Source organism: Ruditapes philippinarum, unplaced genomic scaffold, assembly GCF_026571515.1.
Source record: "Ruditapes philippinarum isolate M1 unplaced genomic scaffold, ASM2657151v2 ctg1317_1_1_1_1, whole genome shotgun sequence".
NCBI classification, from domain to species: Eukaryota; Metazoa; Mollusca; class Bivalvia; order Venerida; family Veneridae; genus Ruditapes; species Ruditapes philippinarum.
Window position 1 is genome coordinate 167,741 of NW_026865400.1, and position 20,413 is coordinate 188,153.

Genomic DNA, 20,413 nt, shown 5'->3' on the forward strand with positions numbered 1-20,413 from the left:
TCTTCCAAAACCAAGAGGCCTAGAGCCCTTGCATTTAGTTTATACCATCATCTAGTGTTCCTCTACCAAGATTGTTAAAAACTGGCCCCGCCCCAAGGGTCACTTTGAATTACAAAGACTTATAGAGGAAACACTTAAAAATAAATCTTCTTCTCCCACACCAGAAGGTCTAAAACCTTTATATATTTATATAGCATCATCTAGTGGTCCTCTACCAAAAGTGTTTACAGCATCCATTTGGGTCGAAAATGTCCGAGCCCCAGGGGTCGCTTATTTTATATAGACTTATATAGGGAAAACCTTATAAAATCTTCTCTAAAACTATTAGGCCTTAAACCTTGGTATTTGGTTTGTTTCATCATGTGGTGATCCTCTACAAAAGGTGTTCAAATTATTCTTTTGAGGTCAAAAATGTTCCCGCCCAGGGGTCACTAGTTTCACAAGCAAGTGTTATATAGTTATGATTTGATTATGATTTGTTTTTTAAAACTATTTGGCATTTTATAGTTGGGTGGTTTCAATATTCCTACTTGAATAACGTTGAATCACCCTTAGGATATGTTTCCTGTTTTTAACTTAGTCTTTTGACGTCTTATCTATGATTTGCAGGCTTCATAACCTCTGACCCCCTTTCAAAATTCTATTTTGTTTAGTTCCGCCCATTGTTTTCTTGTTTAGCGCACACGCCTTTTATAACTTGGGGACCATACGCCGCAGTTTATGTAATTGCACGGAAGTGTCACATTAAAAGTTGCAGGACTGATATTTTCAATTAAGATAATTCTTACTTTGATCAAATGGTGACTTATATCTATCCCAATAAACTTCAACTGAATAAAACGAATTCTTGAAATTTTAAAACATAACTTATCAAGGGCCGTAACCCTAACTAGAAGGGTCTGACCAAAACAAGGCGACGATATGCACATCTCCTCTTAGTATTGATGGTTCCAAAAAAGTTTCGTTTAATGCCAGCCAGAAGTTGCAGAGAAATAGCACGGTAACGCTTATTGCTCTATATTCATACTGCATAACTAATCAAGGGCCATAACTCTGAGTTAAAGGGTCTAGCCGAAACAAGGCGACGAAAAGCGAATCTCCTCTTGATAAATTTTCGTTGAATTCCTCCAAATAGTTGTAGAGAACTAGTGCGGAAACGAAATCTGGTCGGACGGACGGACGGAAGACGGAAAACGCTAAAACAATATCCCCCTCGGGGATTAAAAAAAATGAATCTTCTGTTTATCTTATGTTTTTTGACCTGACGATTCGAGAGACGTCCCTTTTATTTTTGTGTATACGTATTGGCTGAATTTAGAAAGTAGGGTGCAAGACACCAGTGAAAATATCAAATTTATTTAACTTATGCGTCAAGATGGCCGTTTATTTCTGCCCGTCGTGAAAAATATTGATAAAAACTGGATATTTTATAACTTAAAAACAATTTTGGTGTAGAAATGACCTAGTAAATTACTATATATAAACCAGTTCTTTCAGTAACAGTGAATTGGCGCTTACCCATACACAGAAAAACGGATTAAATCTCTATGGAGGATAGTCGTTGCCAAAAATCCAGCCTTCGAAACTTGACAATGCATACTTCGGTTCTGCTTAACAGATTAGTAAAAATCTAATTGTCGATCCGAGTGTTACAATACAATACAAATCACTTTATTTTCAATTGTCACAGATTACATAACACACATTTAACATGTATCAAGCAATAACATGTGTACGAAGAGTAGCATAAATAATTAGTATGGGTAACAACATGGTCAAAAATATTCTAATTAATTATGTTTTGGGTTTAAGTGTTTCTGTATTTGATGGGGAAAGCGGACAATATTTGAAGTATTTATTTGAAAGCGGTGAAAAAAACAAAGTTTTGAGTTCTTAATATGCTAAAAAACAATAAAAAAAGGAAAAAGTCAGTGAACATACAGTAGTCAAAAATTTATGAATGAAGTAACCAATAATTTTAATTTTGGCCTAGGTACAACCGGGCTGACCTGGAAAAAACCCGTTTACTTCCAAGGCAGCAGGATACTTAAGCTTGACATTTCGGGGGCCATATTTTGATCTCGCATCCTTGTAATCGTGCCATAATTCTTGACGTGCTTCACGAATTTCTTTCGGGTAATCCCGGGATAGACCAAATTTATATAATGCACTGGTATCATGCATTTTGATTATCTCGATTTGATAAAATGGAAGCTGTTTACATGCAACTTAGATAAATTGAAAACTGTATTTATAAATGTATAACTTCAAATTTGCGACATGTAGAAATGTAAACGATAGAACGTACACAATACGTTTAATGCTGTGCATCGTGATGTTGAGAATGTAACTGCATCAACTTGACACACTCAGGTTGACAACACCACACTTTCCTTTTACATTCTAATGCAATTAACATTTGTAAACGATTTTGCAACTTCTATATATGGAATTATCACGGAAATAGACGAAAATTAATAGGCGGAGCCAATTTTCACGGCGGTAACTCTTGCTGGTACAAAAATATTTCAAATTATATAGAAACTGTAATAAATTGCCTTACAGTTGACTTTGAACATCCTCTGATTTTGTTAAAACGTATTCTAGTACAGTATTTTCAAGTAATGCAAAATTGGTTAAAATATAATGTAACAATGTAACAACGTTTATACTGATAATGAGCAAAATAATATGCAAAAACTAAAGTTGGTGAATTAACATTAGGGACTGTTTTCATATAAAATGACACACACCACTATTTGTATGGTGTGTGTGTCTGGTAGAACTCGTACGCATGTCTTTTACATTCAGCAAATAGTACTAGAATGCGATACATGGAAGTCGCTTTTGGCAACACGAATAAAGAAAACTGAACAGTAAGCCTGTGCCTTCTCTCAAAAACCCATATTTTTGACCAAGTGTATATCCACGGAACAATTCAAAGTTTACTATCGATAATTCCGTTGTATAACCAAAACGTTGTGAATTTGTCCCATTTTAAATTCAGTGTATCCTTGCATCTCTGTTTACCTCCATTGGGAGGTATTTTGAGTCATAGGATGTGATTTAGCCTTTTATTATTAAATATATAAGCTGACGTAGGTTAAGGTTTTTTATGCATTGTACTGAATCAATTACAGCTCTAAAATCTGAGTATACATGCTGTCAATAGCTGTTACCTAGACTTACTGTCTATCTGATCAAAAGCAGAGAACTATTTTTATGTACATGAAATATTATACAGAATATTTATTAAATTTTTTAAGTGATGGCTTTTTAAGAGATAAATTAACAAGGTATACATAAACAGATAATCAACATACATACCTTTGAACTCATTTAAATATAATTATTGAAAAACAAAATGGTAAAAATGGGAAAATATATCTATAGACCTTTTTACGACGCGGTCCGTTGCTATGAAAAATCGACCGGAATTAGAATTTTCTCGCGCAATCTGCGTAGGGCAAGAAATCCTTCGCCCTTCATAGAAATATAGTAAAAGTTCATAGACAATTCCGAGTTAGTTCAAGGTAAACGGTAGAAAATTATATTAAATAGCTTTCAAAAATATAGAAATGATGACTTTCTAACTTTGTGGCGAAGAATGCCATAAAATGGCATGAAAAAGATACTTGTTTAAGAATTTACGATCACGGATCAGTTTTTTAAAGAAGATGTGGAAATATATCTTTTAGCAAATGAAACGTCAACTTATTTGCTGTTGAAATAGTTCATTTAAAAACAAAAGAAATTATATAACATGAAATGGAGATTAATTATCATTCAGAAAAATATCAGAACAGGTGATAATGCATTTTTAGTGTTCAATATACCTGATTTTATCCTTTATCCGATTTGCCTGTGATGCAAACAGAAAAATTTAAGTCACATAAATAGTTTTTAAATAATTGATTATTTTTTTTCAAAATCTTGAGATGTTAAGATGGGTTGTTTGGAAAAGATATCACAGACATTTTATCCGCTTCTTCGTAATACATGTTATTTTTAATAATGCACGTGACACAATTTTTCTCTTCTCAAAATCCATAAACATTGATCGGTTTATTAAACAAGAACTGTCGGAGGACAGTAACGCTCGACTATTCGAAAATTTGTCACAAGGGTGTTTCATTGAGTATAATAATGCTTACCTATATGAATACATAAAATTGTCCGAAAAGGTACAAACTCTTCAAGTTTCAATACATTCCCTTCAGTAGTTATGGAGAGACAAGCTTACATGCAAAAACTTTACCAAGAATTTCTAAGTCGAAAAAGGGGCATAATTATGCAAAAAAAGCAAATCAGAGTTATGGGACTTGTACCAATCATCTTAGATAATCACAGAGACCAAGTGTGTGAAGTTTCAATCCATTCCCTTCAGTAGTTATGGAGATACCAGCTTACATACAAAAACTTAACCAAGAATTTCTAAGTCGAAAAAGGGGCATAATTATGTTAAAAAGCAAGTCAGAGTTATGGAACTTGTGCCAATCATCTTAGATAATCACAGAGAACAAGTGTGTGAAGTTTCAATCCATTCCCTTCAGTAGTTATGGAGATACCAGCTTACATGCAAAAACTTAACCAAGAATTTCTAAGTCGAAAAAGGGGCATAATTATGTAAAAAAGCAAGTCAGAGTTATGGGACTTGTGGCAATTATCTTAGATAATCACAGAGAACAAGTGTGTGAAGTTTCAATCCATTCCCTTCAGTAGTTATGGAGATACCAGCTTACACGCAAAAACTTAACCAAGAATTTCTAAGTCGAAAAAGGGGCATAATTATGTAAAAAAGCAAATCAGAGTTATGGGACTTGTGCCAATCATCTTAGATAATCACAGAGAACAAGTGTGTGAAGTTTCAATCAATTCCCTTCAGTAGTTATGGAGATAACAGCTTACATACAAAAAACTTTACCAAGAATTTCTAAGTCGAAAAAGGGGCATAATTATGAAAAAAAGCAAAGCAGAGTTATGGGACTTGTGGCAATCATCTTAGATAATCACAGAGAACAAGTGTGTGAAGTTTCAATCAATTCCCTTCAGTAGTTATGGAGATAACAGCTTACATACAAAAACTTAACCAAGAATTTCTAAGTCGAAAAAGGGGCATAATTATAAAAAAAAAGCAAATCAGAGTTATGGGACTTGTGCCAATCATCTTAGATAATCACAGAGAACAAGTGTGTGAAGTTTCAATCCATTCCCTTCAGTAGTTATGGAGATACCAGCTTACATACAAAAACTTAACCAAGAATTTCTAAGTCGAAAAAGGGGCATAATTATAAAAAAAGCAAATCAGAGTTATGGGACTTGTGCCAATCATCTTAGATAATCACAGAGAACAAGTGTGTGAAGTTTCAATCCATTCCCTTCAGTAGTTATGGAGATACCAGCTTACATACAAAAACTTAACCAAGAATTTCTAAGTCGAAAAAGGGGCATAATTATGAAAAAAAGCAAATCAGAGTTATGGGACTTGTGCCAATCATCTTAGATAATCACAGAGAACAAGTGTGTGAAGTTTCAATCCATTCCCTTCAGTAGTTATGGAGATACCAGCTTACATACAAAAACTTAACCACAGGGACGCCGACGCCGACGCCGACAAATGGGTGACTGCATTAGCTCGATTATTCTGCGAATAGTCGAGCTAAAAATACATAAATTAACATTTTAATAAATAGAGGATATTTGTTTGTTTTGCATGTAAGATTGAAATATAATTTCACTGAGTGAACACCAGATGTAATATTTTCACGAGTGGCGTAGCCACGAGTGAAAATATGATAGCTGGTGTTCACGAATGAAATATATTTCAATCTTATATGTAAAACAAATAAATTTTCTTTTTATTTCATGCTTTTTAAGTCATTTTAAGTATTTTGTTACTGATTTTGCCGCGTAACGTCACGCATTCGCCTTTGTGACGTCATCATATCATGACGTCACATCATCAATTTTGAAATATAGTTCTGTTAAATTTCTCTAATTTTGTTACATTTTTTACATGATGTATGATGACATCGACTTTCTTTTCCTAGAGAAGCAAAATTTACGCATGACAGCATTTATTTCTGCCTGTTATTCCATTTAGTTATGATTTTCTTTTCATCCGCAGTCAGATATAGTCCGGCTACAGTGAAAATTATATTTTATAAATTTCACTAGTGGTTTATCAGAATATAATCATCTGATATATTACAATAAAACACTGGAAAGCATGAAATAAGCGTAACTGATTAACTATATCATGATATTTAAACGTCCCGGTTCAATGAACAAACGTTCGGGTGCCAATCTGTTTGAAACTTGCCGCCTTACCAATCCAGTTATTTAAAGGAAGTGTACAATACAAATTGTGTAATATTATGTAATACAGGGGTAATAAAATTTTATCTTTAACAATTTAAATAACTGATGGAAAAGTCGTCTAATGATACCTTGAACAAAGATATGTGTGTGTCCGTTTTGATAATTGAATTATTACTCCCGCACATTTTCGTAGATTTCTTAAAAAATAAATTCACGTTTCCTGTACTTACCGCCTTAATTCATCCCAAATTAATATTTTTTGGGTGACATAACATGAAACAGCATCTATTGAAGCCTTAAAGTATGATAAACTGTAGACATCGTTATTGCTTTCTGCCCTACGCAGAATGCGCATGCGCGAAATGCAACATTCGTTGCTATGGAAAATCGTATTGTAAAAAGGTATATACAGTATGGTTAAAATAAAAAGTAATGTACGAACGGGTACATACAACTTTGGTTTAATTTTACTATTATTGTTAAAAGTTTTTTTCTCGTTAATTTAAGGTTACTAGTGTAATAGTAAATGCTATTTCTAGGAAAGACAACAGCCAGAATTTGGTCTGTATTAGTATTTAGTCGTATCAAAATCTGTATCAGATGTTGGCTTTAAAATTTGAAAGTGGTAAGGAAGCAGCTTAACTGTTTTGTTACTCATTTCTATGCAAATAGGAATCCCCTCAGTAAAATTTATTTGTCGTTGATATAGTCTTATCAATAGTTTTTACTTCCTTGAAAAATATTTAACCTCAGGCAGTAAGTAACCTGATTTTTTTATCATTTTTTTTCAGTTTCCTTTTCTAGGAAATGTGGTATCAACAACGTTTTAAATTTTATATGCCTATAATCCTTTAAAGTTCGCTGATGGTGATTGTATAAAGGCATAGAATGGCAATTAGGCAATTGAATTATGTTTGGTAAATAACTAAACACCTAAAAGTTGTGGTAAACGGTGCGTGTTCTTGTTTCCTTCTTGTCGCCGGCGGTAAATACCGAAAATGTGCGGATAAATACGTTTATTTACGATGATGAAGTGGGCGGGAAAATAAACGGAGCATATTTTATCTCCCATGTGTAAAGCATGGATTATGCTGATCCTATAATGATGGTTCGACAATGTAAAACCAAAAAAGTAACTTCTGTTTTGTCGGCGTATACACGAACAATGAGTATTACGCGTGTTAAGATGAACACTTGGTATTGCTACTAATATCAGCAAAACAGTTAATGTTTTGTCGTTTAACAAAATGTATTTTGTTGAAATGCATGTTGACAATGTTAAATCGGGAATCTCAATCCAAGAATGCAATATTGGAGTTTACATACAAAGAAACACAATTGTATTTTGTCCGTAAACAAAATGTTCAACTCAGAACAACAAGGCTTGATTTTTTTTTGGCAACAAATAGCCTCCATATATCTCAGGTATCGCATGACGCGGGAAACCCTTTACCTGAACAAAAAAAACCGCTATGAATCAGTGACCGTCAATTCTGTTTAGTATTACAACAGCCATTCATCCCTTATATGATGGGATCCTATATAATCCAGTTTCAATGATTACCGACAATACGGTAATTATTGAATGAATAATAGAATCTCTGCACTGATATCCAAATAAAACAATACTGGATAGGCATACGATTCACAGGTATGTGAGATCAATTCTGAACAGAGAAATATTGATGAAAAAAAGATGTACGAGGTGACGAAGGGCAATATTTCGGGCTAGCTTACTGAAAATAGGGAGAGAGGAAGAAGTGAAAATAGGGACAACAAATGTTTTCTGTTCTTTTACAGAATCATTTACAAGAAAAGCATTGATGCAAAGCATCAAAGGGCGTCCAAACAGCAGGTGCAGATGAACCAGTAGATATATGATGACAAGATATTCTTATAAACTTTTCAATGGTTCATTGGGTTTTACCAGAATTGTATATCACTTTTGAATGAACGGACGAAAGACATTGTTCATTATTTATAACTTTGATCGGCATGCTAGAAATTAGAATATTACTTGTTATTTCTTTATGATCGTGGTTATTAATAGCAACGGATATACATGTATACAATCATTTATAATCCATATGTGTAACGCATGATCAACACCATACTTGTGTAATTGTCCCTTATTATGTTATTGCTATTAACGAGGACCCCCTCTTACGGTATCTGTTCACACTAAGTAACAATATGACACTTGTTATATTACCATGTTGATCATGTTGAGCATAATTGTTTATTATACAATAAATGTAATTTCTATTTTAATAACAAAAATACAGATTTTATGAATATTGTTTTCTTTTCTTTTTTTTGTGTGTGTTTTATCCGCTATTTTAATACTGAGTTTTTACGTTTACTACTATTTTAAGAATTCAATTGTCATAATGATCGACGATTATAAGTCAAAACTTAACTGGAAAAAGTCAGTAAATCATGGTTAATCTTTCAATTTATAATATTGTTTATTCTTAAACCATATACATGTACATTTGTATTTTTCTTCATCATTTTTTAAATTATCAATCAATTGAATAATTCATAAAATCTGATTTGTAACTTTGAATAATTCCTCGGAATCTTTACTAAACACGAATAACAAATTATATAAAATGTTTTAAAGTTGATAGTGTCATATTAATGCCATAAAAATGTACATTTTTTCTCAATTATTGTTTTTTTTCCGAATTGTATGTTTATGTATAATAATAATCAATCAATTCGAGCGTTGATCTGTGTTTATTAATTATTGTAACCAAACTAAGTGACAAACATTCATTTTGAAAAAAAGCTTATTTATCTGTAAAATATTTGTTCTATTCTGTAACGATATATACTCCAAAACCGGGAGAGACCGGACAATAAACGTGTGGTACTATTCGCCGGTCATTGGTAAATCCCGGGAGAGACCGGGAATTACCTAGGAGTACATCCCTCTATAAATAGATTTTCGGAATATTAAGGTCATCAACTCATCATTCTATTAACAGCTTTCGGAATAACATACCATAATAACCCACTGTGTACTACAAAATGATAAGCAAAAATACCCCGAAGAGCGCGATTTATTGACGGAAAAGGTTATTTCATTTGAAAATGTTTGCATTGCGAAATTCTCCAGTTCGCCATTCATTGTACATATCGCGACTAATTAACAATCAAGCACCCTCATACCGATCGGAATGATCGGCTTTTATTATTGGCAACTATAGAAGGCTCGAGAAGTTGCTGTCGCCCTTTCACAAAATCTCATTTCATTCCAATAGGCGCCGCGCTTCGGCGCGGACGCCAATTAGAGGATTCTAATTAGAGGATTCTAATTATTATGATCACGGTGAGACAGTGTATCGTGCGCAAGACAGAGTCCAAAAATGTTTTGATATGAACATATTGAAATGGAAGGATTTAATAACTTAAGTGAAATGAAGCACAAGTATGTTCTATTGCATTTTTGTGAAACATTTTTATGAAAACAAGAAATGAACAGTACTACTGAAGAAAGCATATCGGTCCCGTTTTCCGTATTCTCAGTTAAAGAGTTTATAACAGCAATGAGCGCTATATTGGTTTGTAAAAGTAGTAATATCATGTTTGATTCTTTTGTTGGCTCAATTTTGAAATATTCTTCAGAAATATTGAGCTTTACAAAATCAGAACAAATTGAAAGGATACATTTAAATTTTTGTAAAAACATATTGTCAGTAAGAAAAACTACCTGTACTGTTAGTGTATATGGAGAGTTTGGAAGATATCGTTTGTTCATATCCCGTTTTCTACGCATTTTAAGGTGTTACACACAGAAAATATTATTTTACGCTCAGTTTACAAGCTATCATTAAATGGTTGTAATAAAGAATTAGGTTTCTAGGTAGCCTATGTTCAAAAGCTTTTGTGTGACTTTGGTTTTACAGATGTTTGGAATAACCCATAAATCAGAAATAAAAGTTCTGTTCTGTTCTGTTGTAGATTATCTCATTGTAAATGTTTATACTGTAAATAAAAATATAATTAATGTGTTATATTTATACGAATTTTCAGATCATTGTGCGCTAACTTGGTGGCGATCATGTTTATTTGTCATAATATGTCAATATTCATAATGACTCCATGATAAAATCACAAGTGAAACAATTCATTCAATTTGCTGAGTTTGTTACAATGTAAGAATGATAGAGTGATAATTATTCACATAGCAAGAAAACATATACCAATTGACCCTACCAATGTCATGTCCGTTTGTACATACCTTAGTTCCTTTTGGTCAAACACATCTAATCAAAGGTTAAACAAACCTGGTATCAGAATCGTTCTGAAAAAAGAAAATATTTGCTAAGAATCTACACAACGTTTAATGACTTCTTGCGCAAATAGCTTAAGGTGACATTATACTCAAATTGTCGTTTTCAAGTAAAGCTTAATTAATGTTATAATTCGAAATACTTTTATGATAGTCACGAACTAATTATAAAAATAATAAAGATTAAACATAAAAATTCCCTAAAATATCAATTTAGAATAAGACTGTCCCGTCCCATCCTAGTAATCTCTTGAACGTGTCTGGTACAGATGGAATTTTCCATTTGTCACATGGGATATTAATGAATGAGGATAACCTACGAAAGTACAAGCACTTATTCCAAGCTAGAGACAGCTTTGAGATACAATTAAAGGCCTCCGGGAACCAGTCCCTAGCCCTTATTGAATAGACCCCTTGGTTCTTTTACATGCCCAGTGTATATCACTGATACATGCGAGGATTACCTGGATTCCTTAACAATATATAATGGGTAGGTGGGAAACATTGAAAGTGTCTCTGAAAAATCCCATGGATGTTACCCCGGATCGAACTCGGAGTCTCAGGACTGACAGTCAGTGGTCTAACCAATTGAGCTATCGCGCCACCTCATGCGTCGTAGAATGCAAAATTTAAAACAGTTATGGCAAACTGTATTTCACTTTTACCCTGCACGCTTACCATTTATACTTTGATGGCCATATTGTCACTAGAATTGAAACAATTACCCGGTACCATATTTTTTACACTAAAATGGAAATATGTCGGCTTTTATTGTATAATAATGCAAAACCCTGTCTGTCAATAAGCTACATATTATATCATTTTTTACAAACAATGACACATGAGGTGACGAATTTACTAAGCGTGACTTTAAAACTAAACATATGGGGCAATATGTCTCTACCATATCTTTTTAAACATTTCAAAGTGTTGCTTTTTCTTCTTTTTTTTCAAGTCTGGAATTAAAATGTATCTCAATTACCGGTAAATACTCATACAAAACACCTAAATAAGTGCCATTAAAAATAGGTATATAACTAATTGTTTGTTATACATACCTCCATCCTGAAATTTATGTGGTCAATGTCTGTCATTGTGGTTACTATCCTCTCCTCTGATAGTGGCCTAATTGTTTCTGAAATACTAAGACAATATTAAATTCTTAAACCATTCCAGATTTCCGGAGAAACTTAAATAATTAACGAGCAGTAATAAAACATTTTTACCACGAGATAAATTTTGATGGTTGAATTTATCAGCGATAAATGTAATATTTTTATGAGATATGATGGATGATATTGCTCTCCAGGAAATCATTTTATGCATTTCATATCAACACCAGATCAATGTTATCTATTGTATTGTGAGGATGAATTGTCACATGCAAATTCAAACGTCTATATACAGCATCTTTTAAACCATTGTTAAGCTTTTCTTTAGAAAAATAAATTGTAAAACAGTAAATCAAATTGAGCTCTTTTTATGGTTTTACGGCGCATTAACACAGTTTAGGTCATATGACTCCAACAGAGGAAAGACGATTTCCCGAGTGGTACAAACTTAAAGCAACATCAAGGGTGAAAACCACATCACCTGCTGTAGCTAAGAGATGCATAGACTCCAGTATTTCGAACCCATTTAGTCACCTCTTATGATCACGCAGGGTTAAACTGTGGCTGCATTTCTGATGACTCTACCCGTAAAGGCAACACCTCAGCAAATTGAGCTACCTATTGCATATGTTATGCAACATTAAGTTAGAAGGCACATTTAAGATGGCTTAAGAATTATCTAACAAAAATCATATTTAAGTTTAAGATAAAGATAAGACGTTCCAAACATAAACAAAAAGGTTGGTATTATTTTCTCACTAATATGGGAGAAAGAATACAGATGGTTAATAAATAATCCAATTATTTATCATATTGGCATTGCCTGGAGTAATGATTGGACATTACATTTTCATAGGAGAATCTCAATGCCATGAACATACACATCATCATTAATCTTGAGGACATTGCAAAACATTTAACCATGATAAAGAAATTACTTTCCCGAGACGTTTTAAATGCATCACTTTAGACATCACCAAAAGTATTGCGTCTATAGTAATATATATCTAAACCAGGAATATCGATTCAAACGCAAAATAAATCTTGCTATTAGTTTTGACATTATGATTGAAATGTATTTTGTAGTTTAACTATAAACCACTAGAAACCTTTTAGTTGAGTAGATGTTTAGGTGATAAATTATATTATTATTTTCACTTATTGACATTGTCGTGTAATTGGAAGGTCTTATGTGCTATTTTATCCTGTTACGACCTTTTTTATGAGAAATAAACAGGTTGAGGATTATAATTACAAATAGTTGGTTGTTTGATAAGGGAAAGTCGGCATTACCTGTTATAAAGTTCAGTACTCAACTACCTTCATTATTATAAGCAGAACCTCTGACAATTTTGTCAAGGAATCGATTGTTTGACTCAGTGATCCTTGTTTTGTAAGCAGGAAATCGCTATTTCGAATCAACGCCAAAGCGGGATTTTCTGCTGAATTTGCATCTTTCTTTCATAAACTAAACTAAAATTGATTGTTAAAGTGAAATTAAGCTCATTTATGTCATTTTCAAGTTGAGCTGAATTGACTATATATATTATAAAGCTTGACTGTTAAAATGGTGATTGGCTAACAGTTGAATTAGAAAATGTTTAGAATGAAATATAAATCTGCCTATAATATAAGAATACTGTCCCACTCTTATATTAATTTAATGTTATAGGAAACTTTTTAATGGATTTTTACAGAAACTTCCGTTGACTATGTGATTAATTTATTGTTCATGCGCAATAGATTACAAAATGGAAAGGAATTATGGCAAAATTTATACATTTCTGACTTTCATCTGTCCACTTTATATATACCCTTGGATGGGCATAATGTCACTTTATTTGTTTGCTTGTCCGAGAGCTTGTCTCGCGGAGTTTGCTGTAAAAGCATAATAGTTTCTGATTTATTACCGCCAAATATTGTTCTATTTACAAATTCAACAACCTACTTGTATTATCAATTATTTGTGAGATAGATAGTTATTTGGGGCGTCCGTGGCCGAGTGGTTAAGGTCGTTGACTTCAAACCACTTGCCCCTCACCGCTGTGGGTTCGAATCCCGACAGGGACTTTGGATTCTTTCATGTGAGGAAGCTATCCAGCTAGCTTACGGAACGTCGGTGGTTCTACTCAGGTGCCCGTTCGTGCCTGAAATAATGCACGGAAGGGCACCTGAGGTCTTCCTCCACCAGTAAAGCTGGAACGTCGCGATATGACCTATACTGTGTCGATGTGACGTAAAACCCAAAAACAAACAAAAACAGATAGTTATTTATTAGTTGTTTCCAGAGTAATAACCGCAATTGTTTCTTTCTTGAAAATAAGGGCATCCGACACCATAAACAATGACTTTTCGGTTCATTCAGCTATAAGTACTCCCAATGATTCGGTTGTTTAATTTCGAAAATATTTCAAGTAATTTGTAAGTAAATACTGGAGAGTAGCTGAAAGTTTATTAATTGTGAAATGACTTTTTATTTTTGTTATTTTGAACCATTTTGGGGTCTAGTAGATTATTGGTCGTGTAATGCCTCAATTATGTGAAGTTTAACGTTTAATATAAAAAATTTATTGCTAATTCCATCCATAAAATCTCTTACCATTTTATCATTGTTATTTCTTTAATTATTTATATAATAAACGGAAATCTTAAAGAAATAGAAAGATATATCTTGTGAAATATTTCTACAAAATTTATAAAAGTTTCCATAATCTTACCGTCGGTTTTTGGAGAATTTGTAAAAAAGAATGTTTTTATTAATTTACACATAAATACTGTACACAAACCGGAATGAAAAGTTCCGGAACAGAATATGCTGCTATTTAAAATATGGATTTAACCGTTAAGCAATTCATTCGAATATGCGCTATAAAAAAGGACAGTAAAATGTTTAATATATTCATAAATATCTATGATATTGTGATAACTAATACTGTTGAGGTACAAAATGAAAAAAAAAATCATTAAATTAACCAAAGTTCAATTAAACAAAATTCATTATAGTTACCTTTGATAATTGTTTGTTAAGCCGCATTTTTGTTTTGTAATTGATTAACACACCAATAACAAAAGCAATTCATAAACTCTATGAATGCAATGTGCATAAAATCTTTGAGCGTTAAGCGATTGTTTTAATAAATTGAATAGATTGTTTTAATAAATTGTATAGATTGTCTTTATTATATTATATGATACTTCAATGGATGATTGCATGATCGTAGATAAAGCAGTTTGAATGAAAAATCTATTGTTTAAATAGGAATATATTGAAAGCGTTTGTGTAGCTGTTGAATTGGTATAAACTGACACCATGACCTCGTCTCCTACTGTGGAAACATTATATGGGGCATCGAAACCACAGGGACTCGGCACAGTGCTGGGATAGTGTAAAAAAGTAATTCTAGATAAAGTTTCCTTTTAAAAGGAAAGGCTTGCACAGTTGTGCCTTCATCCCAACATATCTATTTGTTTTTATTTTTGTAAAAACGAATATTTTTGTCAAAACGATTTGAAATCTATTCTCTATTGTATAAAACTAATAAAGAAAATAATCAATCGTAAAAATACTAACGTGAAGATCTATCATACTGAAAGGAAACAAGTGTGCACATTTCATTTAATTAATAAGCATGTTCCCAGATACGATGCGCTATCTATAAATCATCACGTGGTTAATGATATGCATGGGCTATTTTAGATTACCTCACAAAGTTCAGTAGATCTAAATATAACTCGATCATGCACTGTGTGATTTGGACCACCCTTTGAAGACGGAATACTACTACAGTCAACATCCTCTATTGTGTAAAACTAATACAGACAAAAAACAATTATAAAAGAAACTAACTTTTGCGTCTTGAAAAAGAATTGGAACGGAACAATTTCGTTTATAATTTATTACGGTTTAAATCAATAAATCAAGTAAAAATAGGAATCCTATTTATATAAACAAACTGGGATTACCGAAGTAACTAAAATAGCTTAGATTTCCGTAATATTACTTCGTCTGATTCCGCAGTATGACGGAATCGCCCGAATTGTCACGATTGCAATCGGAAGTACATCGGCTATTATCATTAATCCGAAGAGTGACGGAAAAGGCCGAAAAGTTGCGATTGGCACGATTTCAGCTGGTTTCCCGTTCAATCATGCACTTATAAATGTAAGCAGAAAACCACCTAACCGGAACAGGTTTTCCAAATGAAATGGCTTGCAGCCGTGGCTGCAAACCAAAAATATATATATTCTGCATAAAATAATATATAGACAAGGGGTTGAACTCGCCAAATATAAAGCTATATATCAAATTGCAGCTAAATGGATCAACTAGACGTTGACAATAACATAATTGTCCCAACTTAAAAATCGTTTTTAAAAAAACAAAATAGAGTAAACAGAATCCCTTAAGAAATTCCAATACAACAAAATTGAAAATGTTGCAGGCTCTGTTTGATTGAGCCTGTTCATACCGATATTTCGGATGGAATATAGTATTTTTGCTAGGTCGGACACAGCCATGTCATTATACCAACCCGCAATAAATCGACAAAGTTTAAGTAAAACAATTTTTATTTATATCTTAGTGCAAGTATGGCAAAATTCTCATGACACATTTAGAATTGAAATTGTGTTCATTCCCCAAAATAGATACAAGGATGTCACGATTATATCCTTACATGATTGGCATGACATCTAAATGTTTGCCCTTCTGATAATGATTTTGCAAAATGTGGGTTATCATACGTTACATATTTTAAAGTATGTCTGTTACAAACATTTCAAAATGACTGTTTCAAATACAAATTTGTAAAGAAAAAGACTCAATTTTCAATTTCAATTTTCAATTTTTTCAATTTTATTTACAATAACACTCAGTTTGTATAATGTACAAAAACATGAGCAAATCAAATATGTAAACATATAAAAGAAATAGGTCACTATGAAAAATAGGTATATAACATAGAGGACAACAATATAGATTTATGTTTGTAAGCTGATATATCCTATTTAAAAAATATAGTTTTTTAGTTTGCGTTTATTTAACAAAATAATAATAAATAAGTAATAAATAGATGTTTAGTACCGTTCGATCGAAAAGAAAAAAAAAGTAGTCTAATTGCATAAACCGTGGGAAATGCACTCAATAACTTTTCAAAGGGGCATTTGATTGACAGATGGCATATCCTAAAAATAGATCACGTGGTTAGGGGAATTTCGTTTCGGTATTCTCTCTGATTGGTTTATTTTTATCACCGCCCCAAGTACATGAGTTTTCGTACTGATTGACACATCGTGTTTATTTCAGGTGTGAATAAATAAGAAATTTTGAGAACAAAAGAATAAATAAAAGATACGTGACGTTTAAGTGACATTAATTTTGAATGGAATATTCAATTTAATGTTGTAATTTCAAGAAGATATTCAAACTTGTTTATTTGTAATGTATTTTGTGCGTTGTTTTTCATTCGAATAAAAGTGGATTATCGTAATTGGAGAGGGATGTCTAGGCTGACCTTACTTTGTGAGTAGATCTTTGTTTTCATATTTCCCTGCGTCATTTTAGGTTAGCCAAAGTTCTTGAGAATATAACATATGCATGTATTTTTAAACGAAGAAGTTAAGTTATTACATGAGATACCGACTCATTTCATCGATCAATTATTCAATGTTATTGACAGTGTTTTAGTTATAGAATAGTATATATTGCTTACAAACATAAATAATCATACAAATATAACAAATAGTGAACTATGAAGTTGTTTTATTCGTGCATATTACTGACATAGCAATTGTTTGTTTGACAGTACTCTTAAAGAGAGTAAAAAGCGAAAGCCTTTAAGAGTGCTTACTTATATAATTTTTGTAAGGTATTAACATACAGTATATAATATCTTAAAAACGTGTCCTACGTAGCTCTGTTTGCGAAACGAAAAAAAAAATAAGAGCTACATGGAAGACTTTTAATATATTATGCATGATTGATTTTTAATACATGTATAGACATATGGTCAAATCTCGATTTTATGATATTTTGTTTTCTTTTTATTTCATTTCTTAAGCTGATGTTATAATATACATGTATTTATTTCGTCATCATCACTAGGGGAAACAACTTCAGGGTTTTTTTGAAAATTATCATATGAATATGCACAGTTATCTTTAGCAATGACTAGGTATTATATATACTCTCAGTATCATGATTGGGATAAACATGGGGTCTTAAAGAGTCAAAGAAAAAATACTACAAAGAAAATAATATACAGACAGACGTTGTAACAGACAACCCTATGTACATACAAACAAATTTGCCATGATTTATTACACAAAGTATTATAAGACTAATGCCTGCATATTTGAGCACCTACTATACAAATCTATTCAAAACCTTTATAAAGAAACAAGTAAATAAACAAATCATCAATATACAAATAAACACATATAATAAACAAATTAACAATCAATACAAACAAATATAGTCAAATGGGCTCACATACACAAACACACCCACACACTCACACTAACACATGCAAAGTCAGAGTGAGGTATTACACAACATTACTTAAGTATTCAATAAGTAAACATGGCATATGACCTTTTGGTTTGTTGACAGTTACTAGAATAACTATGATGCTATTGGGGAATTTGAACAGACTATTATTATAAAGCAAGTAGATAATATATATTTTCAAAATAATGAGATTAATCCAAAATTTATATGAATAAATAATATCAGACATAACAAATCTTTTGTAAATATTTTCAATATCAATGCATGTAACAATTGGAATACAATGCAGATATGTTTTTCTCCCTTTTCCTATTCAGTTGAACAATAAATTCCAAAAAGTTTTCAACAATAACAATGAAACATACATGTACATAGAACAACAGAGCATATAACAATAGTATTCTCCTTGCAAATAAACTACAATATTCATTATAGAGAATTTAGATTTTTTAAATAACAAAATTCGGAATTGATATTTGTTTTAACATTAAAAGATTTTGAAAATTGAAATTAAGTCTTGAAATTGTCTGTTGTAATATATTTGATAAAGATAACCAACTATTTTCTATCCTAAATTGAGTTATTCTTAATAGCATTGTTAACTTTTTCAATAAACTTACAAAGTTTGATAAGTTCATTTTTATTTTCACTATTAAAAAGCTCATAAAATTTTACTGTGTTTGGATTTTTATAAAAATATGACTTGATGAATTGTTTTCTTTGTTCAGAAAGGGCCTTACATTTAAGAACATAGTGGTATTCGTCACCAATATCATTGTCATTGCACAAAATACATTTCCTGTCATTTAAAGGAACACCACTCCACCTTCCTGTTTCAATAGGTAGTCTATGATTCCTTGTTCTAAAAGATGTTAATATTTTACAAAAATAATTTGGTATAAGTTGAAAATATTTATTAATTTCGAAATTTCTTTTCATAAGTTTATAATTGATACTGCCTGTAGACCTTGACACATTATCATTCCATGTTTGTATGTACTGGTCATGTATTCTTTGTTTAAATGCTAATGGAAACCATTTTCTATTTATGTCAGATTGATTTTCCCAAATATTCCCAAATCCATGTTTAAAAATAAGACTTTTTGTATGATCAAGCCATTTTGAATTTAAAGTCCCTTGATTCTGCATACCATTGATTATGAGATATAAATTATTTGACAATTTATTGCTAGTTGGGTCAGTAACTTTACTCCAGAAAGAGATAATTCTTGTATCAATATCTGTTTGTATCGGTTTAATTCCTAATTCGCCATAAATCATATGAGATGGGGTAGATTTTTTAAGATTGAGAATAAGTTTCATAAATTTAAGTTGTGTTCTTTCAATTATTTCATTGTTTCCAAAACCCCAAACCTCACAGCCATAAAGTAGTATTGGTTTAATAGTTTTATTAAATATATCTATCTGTAAATCAAATGACAAGTTTAGAGCTCTTATTTTTCTTAAGAGAGAAAACATTGCTTTATTAGCTTGTTCTACTACATGCTTTTTGGCTTTAATGTAACTTTTTGTTCTTGATAGATAGACACCTAAATATTTATATTGATCAGTGGTTTCAAGATTTGCTTCTTTGAATTTAAACTTGTTTTGATAAATGTTACTCCTTGATCCAAATACAACTACCTTTGTTTTACTGGTGTTTACTGTTAATTTCCATTTATCACAATATTGTTCAAAAAGGTTTAGTGAGTTTTGTAGGTCATCACTACTTTCACTTAGCAAGAAAACATATACCAATTGACCCTACCAATGTCATGTCCGTTTGTACATACCTTAGTTCCTTTTGGTCAAACACATCTAATCAAAGGTTAAACAAACCTGGTATCAGAATCGTTCTGAAAAAAGAAAATATTTGCTAAGAATCTACACAACGTTTAATGACTTCTTGCGCAAATAGCTTAAGGTGACATTATACTCAAATTGTCGTTTTCAAGTAAAGCTTAATTAATGTTATAATTCGAAATACTTTTATGATAGTCACGAACTAATTATAAAAATAATAAAGATTAAACATAAAAATTCCCTAAAATATCAATTTAGAATAAGACTGTCCCGTCCCATCCTAGTAATCTCTTGAACGTGTCTGGTACAGATGGAATTTTCCATTTGTCACATGGGATATTAATGAATGAGGATTACCTACGAAAGTAC

General features: G+C 31.9%; 1 protein-coding gene across 1 annotated transcript in view; it reads right to left on the reverse strand.

The window, feature by feature from the left end:
• The window catches only part of LOC132728865 (uncharacterized), a 35,463-nt gene extending 20,695 nt beyond the window's left edge, over window positions 1–14,768 (reverse strand). The window contains exons 1-3 of the mRNA XM_060714552.1: window positions 14,741–14,768; window positions 11,680–11,764; window positions 10,617–10,633 (exon numbers count right to left, since the gene is read on the reverse strand). Coding sequence (XP_060570535.1) covers window positions 10,617–10,633; window positions 11,680–11,715 — 53 coding nt within the window. The 5' untranslated portion in view covers window positions 11,716–11,764; window positions 14,741–14,768. The remainder of the gene's footprint in view (window positions 1–10,616; window positions 10,634–11,679; window positions 11,765–14,740) is intronic.
• Between the last annotated feature and the right edge of the window lie 5,645 nt (window positions 14,769–20,413).